The sequence below is a fragment of the Sinocyclocheilus grahami genome, unplaced genomic scaffold, assembly GCF_001515645.1.
Source record: "Sinocyclocheilus grahami isolate Dianchi unplaced genomic scaffold, SAMN03320097.WGS_v1.1 scaffold134.1, whole genome shotgun sequence".
Classification (NCBI taxonomy): Eukaryota; Metazoa; Chordata; class Actinopteri; order Cypriniformes; family Cyprinidae; genus Sinocyclocheilus; species Sinocyclocheilus grahami.
Window position 1 is genome coordinate 2,217,292 of NW_015505313.1, and position 9,208 is coordinate 2,226,499.

At 37.5% G+C, this 9,208-nt stretch overlaps 1 protein-coding gene across 2 annotated transcripts in view; it reads left to right on the forward strand.

Moving 5' to 3' along the window:
- Nucleotides 1-537: 537 nt before the first annotated feature.
- prkd1 (protein kinase D1) overlaps nucleotides 538-9,208 on the forward strand; it is a 37,862-nt gene continuing 29,191 nt past the window's right edge. For both annotated transcript variants that reach the window (XM_016279862.1, XM_016279863.1), the window contains exon 1: nucleotides 538-1,030. In XM_016279862.1, the coding sequence (XP_016135348.1) occupies nucleotides 866-1,030 (165 nt within the window). In that variant the 5' untranslated portion in view covers nucleotides 538-865. The remainder of the gene's footprint in view (nucleotides 1,031-9,208) is intronic.

A 9,208-nucleotide genomic window follows, 5' to 3' on the forward strand; every position in this document is an offset into this window, starting at 1 on the left:
TATATAGTGTGTGTGTGTATATACAATATATATATATACACACACACACACACACACACACACACACATATACTGTATATGTATGACCCAGGACCACAAAACTAGTCATAAGTAGCACATGTACATTTGTAGCAATAGTAGCGTGGGTATATTTGTATCAATTGCCAACATGTATGGGTCAAAATGATTGATTTTTCTTTTATGCCAAAAATCATTAGGATATAAAGTAAAGATGCAGGTAAAAACCACCCTAGCAACCAAACAGCAACACTCTTTTAAAAAAATCGTACAAATGTAGTAGTTTTAAACTACAATCGTAACGTGGTATTAGCCACATCTGTTATGTATTCTAAAAGCTTCACACTGTGCGAGGGATGCCCCATATGGTTTTGCGGAAGTATTTTGGCGGAAACTATGGTTACCATGGCAATTATTTGTCAGGGTACCGACTCTATTTCATATAACCTGTAAGCGAAAAATGTTTTTATCTGTTTCAGAGTGTCAAGAATGAATCCACAGCACAGAAACTTCGACATTCACATCCCCGTTCGCCATCGCAGCAGCATCTGAGCCTCCGTGATGAAGGAACCAGCCAGGAGGCGGTGTCTGAGCAGAGCCCAACATTAAACATATCTGACGTCTATATCTCCATCATCATCATCATCATCATCGCCTCTCAATGTCCAAATAACTCTTTGCATTTCCGTCCCAGCGTTTTTGCTTGAAATTCGCCTTTTTACCCTCTGAACGACTTTAGGGATCTGAAGTTTTTTCTCAGTTTGCGCAACCGGTGTGTGAACTCGATCAAACAGCCAGATCTGATCGCTGTCCAGGCGTGATTGTGTGTTGACATCAGGGGATTCATATGAGCGTGCCTCCGGTGATCCGACCGCCGAGTCCCCTCCCGGGGTCGCAAGGCATCTCCTTCCAAATCCAGATCGGCTTGAGCCGAGAACCCGTGCTGCTGGACTCCGGCGAGTTCAGCCTGGCGCAGGTCCGAGAGATGGCATGCTCCATCGTGGACCAGAAGGTAACACTTTCATTGTGCATCATGTTTCATTCATTGCCTTTCACGTAATAATACCATAGATGTAATCATCCTAAATAATCAAACAATTGACCGGAGTTTGGAAATAACTTTGAGCTACTTTTTAGACTGCTTACACATTTGGTGCTCAGAATCTCAGAATTTTGAGTTCGCAGGAGCTTTATTTATATATTGGCTCTGTGTTTTAAGGCAGCATCTGTTCAAATATCTGCCTAATGAATTCTGTCCTTGAATGTATTTATTTAGGAGTCTGTTAAGCAGAACATACAGGCTTACAAACGAGCTTTAAACTGTCAAAAGATGACAATAAGATGAAGAAAATAATAGAAAATGGCAGTTAAAATGAGTCGTACTGTTAGTTTACTCCATAAACTGTAGCAACAGAAACACACTGGATGTGTAGCATCATTAAGTGTTCTGCATTGCATTTTCCAATGATGGAATGACATGAAAGTGAAAGCCACATCTGATGACCTTTATGCAGTAAAGTAGCATGTGAACTCACAAGTACTTATAATAATACTTCTGTGCAGATTCATATTCTCCAAAATTGCATAACACAGTGATTACACAGCAGTCAGATTGTCACCACAACTTAAAAGGCGCATACAATGACATCTGCACAGTTATTAATATATTTTAGCAAATTGCATACTCTGTTTTGTAAGCACCTGTGCTGTGACACATCACCAGAATGATACTAGCTCCATAAATATTACTCATTGCGCACATCTTACAAAGTTTGTGACGAGACAGGAGGTGTTGACAACAACATATTCCCACCATTATCAAACATTGTTTTCTTCCAATCTCATTCCCTCCCTTGAGGCTTCCTAGTTTATTCTGCGACACAAAGTGCAGAGGTTGCACTCTGTAGTGTTTTAAGACATACAGGTGTTAAATTGCAGAGCAGTATTTTGATAAGCATAACAACAACAAGCATCATGTGACACTTAACAAGAAACACCTTATTTTTTAGGCCTGACATTGTCAGTATGTGTTTTGGAAAATAGAAGTACTTGTTTAAATATATTTAGAAGAAAAAATGTGAATGAGAACAACAGATCTGCAACCTGAGCTCCTTCAACGCCTTGTATACACATTCTCAAATGGTGAGGCTCTCTTGAGCATAAGCACTCAGAGCATTTAACACTTTAAATAGTTCGATGTGAGATGTTGAATAAGTGTGTATGAGATGAAGGTGGCATTGTTGTGCAGACAGTCTCAAACAATTCTGTGCTTACATTGTTTAGTTGTACTGTATGTGTTCGCAGGATGGAGGGAGTAAGTTTAGTTTTGTATGTCCACCCACAGTACTGTGCTGTTGTGCGGGTGTTCATATTATGGAAAAGAACATGTAGCTCAGACGCAAATGTAATCTGACAACCCAGAGCTGTCACTTTGAGTCACACTTCATTTCCTTCTCTTCTCTTTTATTGTTACATATAGGGTAAGTCTGATGTGTGACAACATATGTGTGACAACAGATGAATATAATTCTAACAATAGGACTGTTCAGTTTCTTCATATGTTGATTCCCTGTTGTACTGCAGGCAGAATTCGTCTTTAAAGGAATAGTGACAATAAAAACTTTGCCATCGTTTACTCATCCTCATGTTGTTCCAAACCTGCATGATTTTCTCTCTTCTGTGGAACACAAAACAGACATTTTATTAATGTACTCAAGGGTCTTTTCCAGGCAATTACAATGAATGTGGATTTTAGCTTTCAAATTTCTAAAATCTAAAAGTATTCAATGCAACTTGTGCTATATTCCATAGCTTCAGATGGCTTCAATGAGAACTTTATAAACAAATAGGTTAGATTGGTTTTGTGAACTGGATCAAATGATTAATCAAAAAGAACGATTAATTCACAAATTGGACATCACTGCTGCTCTCTTTACAGTTATTGGCGTCAACTGGTTCCATGAAGAACCTCCAACCGTTCCATTGCACCAAATGTTCTTTATATTGGAAAAAGTTTCAGTAGATTAAAAAAATAATAAGAACTGTTCATTGAAAAGTTCTTTGGGAAACCCAAAATGGTTCTTCTGTGACGTTGTAAAAAAATGCCTTTTTTAACCCTTATTTTTAAGAGTTTAAGATTTAAGATTTTCAGTAAATAGTGACTTAAATTTTGTCACTGTTAAAGTTTATGGCCCTTTTTTTGGTAACTTTTATTATACTAAATAGGGCAACAGGATATATATTTTTTTAAATTCCCCTTTTGTTTTATATAGATATAAAGTAATAATGATAACAGAATCTTCAATCAGGTGAACTGTCCCTTTAAGGACAAGATGTTCTACACATAAGCTGGCCTTGGCAATCAACTTCAACTAGTTACAACTTCATTTCGCCTCTTTGCTTTGCTGCTTTGTTATGATGCAAGTTAAGGTCTGAGCCAGAGAACCGTTTAAGTACAGCAGAGGATAACAAATGTCTCTTGAGCTGTAAGGATCAAGGACCACCCTCGGTCAAATCCCAACAAGTCATGAAAGGTGGAGCAAGACTGCTTGACCATGAACCAATTTAAAGAGTATGATAGAATTTCTGTCATAATACAGTGTGCAAAGCTTTTCAACAGGCTAACGTGGTGGTTATAAGTTTGTCAGTGCTGAGATTTATATAAATATAAGTAGATTTATAGCTGAAGATGTGTTTATATTTTTACTTTAGAAACAGAACATGAAGATGTTTGCTGTAAGGAAAACTTATTCACAGCAACTGCAAGATTATAAAGGTCAGATTGAGGGGAAACATTTTAAAAGGACAGAGTGAAAATGTGTCGCAGATTTTATTGTATTAAAGGAATAGTTAATCTCAAAAATGAACATTCTGTCATAATTTACAAACCCTCATGTCATTTCAAACCTGTATGAGTTTCTTTCTTATGTCGAACATAAAAGAAGATGTTTTAAAGAATGCTGGTAATCAAACTGTTGATGGTCCCCATTGACTTTCATAGTATTTCTTTCCCTACAGTGGAGGTCAGTGAGGACCAACAACTGTCTGGTTCTTCAAAATTATTGAAAATATCTTCTTTTGTGTTCAACATACAGGTTTTAATATGACATAAGTGTGAGTAAATGATGACAATTTTCATTTTTGAGGTGAACTATTCCTTTAAGGCATGTTGACACCAAGAATGATAACTAGGCCTATAAAGGTAACTATGATAACTTTTTAGCATCCACATCAAAATACAATCACATTCTGTTTATCAAGCACATGCTGCAGTTTTGTTGTCTGCTGCTTTAAATGCAAATTCTGGGATTCTGATTGGCTGTCAGTGTTCTTATCGTTCATCACCTGGGAAAAAATTCCAACGCTATTGTTGCTCTGTGATGTTATTGTTGTTGTGTGGACTTCACTAAAATTTTATTGTTATTATTGTATTTATCAACCTTGGTGTGAATGGCCTTTACACGATGATTCAGTTGATTCAGAATCGCATTCTGGGAGATTTTCTATGATTACTTAGAATCATCTTTGATGAAATGACCAAGACATTCAATTTAGAAGACAAGTACATGATATTTCTAAAGGCGATTTTGAAAATAGACTTTATATGAAATATAGGTTTAAAAATATATATTTCAATAGAATCACTCCATACATTTACCATAAGGAGCACATAAAACTAGCAACAAAGGGCAGCATTATGACCTGTGGTGAAAGAAATGAAAACTCTCTTTACCACTTCTCTTCTTTCTCACATTGACAAAAGTCCTTAGTGCTATCAAGGGGCTGCCTAATAGACTGTGAATCCATTAGTGCTCTGGATTATCAGGCTTAATTAAAGTGATAGCGCCTTTGTTTGAAGTTTGCACCTTTTTGCATTACCGCTCCTCAAAGTGTTCTTATTAATCAGCGGGGCTGCCGCACTCTTCATGCTAAGCGCTAACCGATCCATCGCTCAGTCCATAGCATAGACGTGGCTGGCAGATGAGCATAGCTGATGACGGCTGTGCGGAATAGCTACTTGTGTTTGACGAGTGATTTCATATCAGCCTAATGCATCCATCATGGCTCTAAAACATGTAAAAAAAGATCCTCGTTGTCGTGGAGCTAGGTTTTATTGACGCACATGGAGTCTCTCTGAAAGTGGGCATAAAAAAGACCAGTGTATTTTGCTATTCACAGTGTTGCGACGAAGTAGGCTTCAAAAGCTGTAGATTTTAACACAAATTATACATTTACATTGCCTAAGACATTATATTTGAATTATCGATATTAGCTTATATGGTCATCTTCCCAGCACTGGTCTTTCTATGTGAGTCTTTCTAGTTGCTTGGCAACTGATTATGATTGCCTGTGAAGTACTTATCTGAGTGCCATTATGATGACGAGAGCCATGTGTGGTGGGGTCACGCACTCACATACACACACACACACACACACACACACACTCCCACACTGGGGTGAGAGATGAGAGCTGCACATAGCCCATTGTTGAGCAGCTGTTCTGCAGAGTATTCAAAGAGCTTTCATTACCATGAGATACATGATGGTGTGCATGCGTGTACGCGTGAGCTTACGTCTATTTTTGAGAACCGTGGCTTCATAGCATCCCATTCATCTTGATTTTTCAACAATGTGTAGCGGCACTGCAAATCACCCTTTGGTCTTTCAGCCAATCAGGTGGCTGAATGGATTCTTGTTGTTGTATAGAATACTGTGGCTCTGGCAAAATAGTCTTCAAATGTGTTTCTAAGGCGCACCCACTTGGAGCTCAGGGCTTCAGTTTTGCTCTTTCATTTAATAGCATTATTGAGATATGGACTCTCATGAGTGCCAACATGGAAATACGACGGAGAGTTAACAAAGAAACTTGTTAATTGCTTTCAGTAATGAAGTGAACACTGCATATTGCAGTAATTGAAATGACTAAAAATATGTAGTGTTTGTCTCAGTGTCAATACAGTTTACTGGGAGGTTACATCATTTTCATGGGTGTTCAAGCAGGGTTTGGAAAACACAATTATCTCTTCAGGAGAACCAAGCACAAACACAGGCATGTAGTGTTTTTTAGTAGTCTGTACATCCAGTTCCTTGGAAAAAAAAACCCTATAACAAGGTATACTTGAGTCACTTCGAATTGAACCTTAAAGCATCACCATGAAATTTACGGATCAAGTGTCTGATTTATTTAAGCATTTAGCACTTTTTGTTTGTTTTACTGATATATGTAAGTAAGGGGTGAACAATTTATCAAGTCAAGTCACCTTTATTTATATAGCGCTTTTAACAATACAGATTGTGTCAAAGCAACTGAACAGCATTAATTAGGAAAATAGTGTCAATAATGCAAAGTGACAATAGTAAACACTAATTTTTCAGTTAAAGACAGTTCACCATTGAATTCAGTGATGTCAACATCCAGCTCAGTTTAAATAATATCTTTGCAATTATGTCAACGATATCGCCGGAGATGAAGTGTCCCCAACTAAGCAAGCCAGAGGCGACAGCGGCAAGGAACCAAAACTCCATCGGTGACAGAATGGAGAAAAAACCTTGGGAGAAACCAGGCTCAGTCGGGGGGCCAGTTCTCCTCTGACCAGACGAACCAGCAGTAAAGTGGCAGTAAAGACATTTAGAATGTTGCAAAATTCAATTCTAAATAAATGCTGTTCTTTTTAACTTTCTATTCATTGTTGAATCCTGGAAAGCATGTATTAAATTTTCGACAAAAATATTGAGCAGCACAGCTGTTTGTTTTTTTTCATTTCAGTGTATTAGAATGATTATGCTAATTCAGCTTTCTTCCATCACAGAAATATATTACATACTTACTGTATACCTTTAATATACTTACCTTATTTACCTGTACACTCATTCAGAGTGAAAAATATGTTATTACTTGTAATTGATGGTTACACCACATTTTCTTTATTGTGGACATCCTTATTGACCCTTTTAATAAAACATGCTTTTGCAACGAGTCAAAAAAGTCACTCTTAATCTAATCAAGACTTAAATGTTGTTAATTTCATATGAAAGCAGTACAGTGATTGGAGAAGCACACAAAAGCTTGGCTTACATATTGTTTCATGATTGTTGCACCTCATGCTGTGTGAGGTAGTCCAGTTCACCCTATCATAGGCAAAATATCAAAATTATGAAGTCAATTTAGAGGTGCACCACCCGCTAAGCCTGTCATGTTATTTTAATGATCTGCTGTAGCACCTCAAAGCCCAACAGAACTTGTCTTGTCTCCAGCAGAGTGCACTTTGCCAAGGGTTAGTTAGTGGGCATGTCGGCACTGAGGAAGAGCGCTGTAAAATACTCACTAATAAAGTGTGAACATACAGCTATTAAGGTGACAATGATAATCTTAGCAGTCCTAAAAGAGAGCCGTAATTAGATACAGTGTGCAGTCTCATCTTATAGTGTCGCTCATCCAGATGATTCTCCACAGGATTAAGCACATGTAAATGTACAGTATGTGAGTGAGATCTTAATGTTGAGCTTTGAATTGAGACATAAAGCTCTTTACCATCTCAATGATTAGCTTAAATAAAAAATTATCTCTGCTCCTTTTTGGCCTATGCAAATTCTAGTCGTTAGAAATCGTCAGTATAGATTTGATTAAAGGACTAGTTCAGCCCACAAAAAAAGGAAATTCTGTCATCATTTACTCACTCTCATGTTGTTACAAACCTCTATGACTTCTGTGGAACTTAAGATATTTTGAAGGACATTTTGTCCATACAGTGAAGTCACTGGACTCTAAAACTTTAACTTTTTAAATGATGACAGAAATTTCATTTTTGGGTGAACTACCTCAAACTTTTATAGATATTAATATGATATATGATATGACATGAACCTGTCTATGACATGTCTATAACATCTTGATGCAGCAGCAATGTCTTTTGCAGAACACACAGATGGTTGTTTCCTTGTGTGTGTGTGTGTGTGTATAGGGTGTATAAATAGAAGAGCAGTGCTCCAATAATATTGATCAGTGGTTGTTACAGCACAGCCAGCAGCTACTAACCTGCAGACTACACATGGCTCGGGCAGACTGATTGACCGATGGTGGTTGGGGTTCATGCTGTCTAGGCTCATTGACTGGCTCTCTCTGAAGTCTCTCTGAGTTTGGTTTTCTGGTATATGTACAAAGCCATGTACTTTACAGCTCTCTATCTAATATGATACATTTCCACTCTCAGATGTTTTGAACTGTGAAATGTTTTATACGGGAACTGCTCTTATGTTAAGTACATGGATTATTGGATTGATTCGGTTTGTGTAAACCCTCTGTTAAATGCTTATTTTCCACGAGTCAATGGGAAACAAAGCCAATTTTCATCCACTATTTGGTGCTCAAGAAACATTTCTTTTTATTATAAATGGCAAAAACAGTTGGGCTGCTTAATATTTTTGTGAAAAACACAATATTTTTTGCAAGATTCGTTGATGAATAAAAAAAAGGTTCAAAAGAACAGCATTTATTTGAAATAGTTTTTGGTTACACTTTATTTAAAGGTGTCCTTGTTACAGTGTAATTATACATTTAAGTACTGAGAAATATTAATTAACTACATGTACTTACTATATGGGTAGGCTTAGGATTAGGGTTACTTGCATGCATAATTTACTGTTATTATAATAGTACGTACATGTGTAACAAGGACACCTTAAAATAAAGTGTTACCTAGTTTTTTTTAACAAAAATAATTTTGTAACAATGCAGTAGTCTTTACTGTCACTGATCAATTTAAAGGTGGGGTAAGCGATTTTTCAAAAGCGCTTTAGAAAACTGATTCAGGCCGACTAGCAAAACAAACTTGTAGCCAATCAGCAGTAAGGGGCGTGTCTACTCATGATGTGGAGGAGAGAGCGTTCAGTGCACATGACGGACATTAGCGAGACGAGCGACAGAAAGATAGAGATGGCGGATAAAAAAAACAAAAGAGGAAAACGTCTGTGGAACAAAAGAAGGCTTAAGGCAATAAGGCAAGTAGGACCCGTGTAAATATCGGATCAGCTTTCCAGCGCTGGAGAGAACTCAAGGAGCAGAAGGCCTGCGATCGGACGCAGAGGTTGCTTTGTTTCTTCTCGATAGGGGAGTAACACTGTGTCTGCGCTGCAACAGCTAAAGTCTTGTCTAGTACACTGGACGCGACAAAGCGACCGTTGAAAATCATTT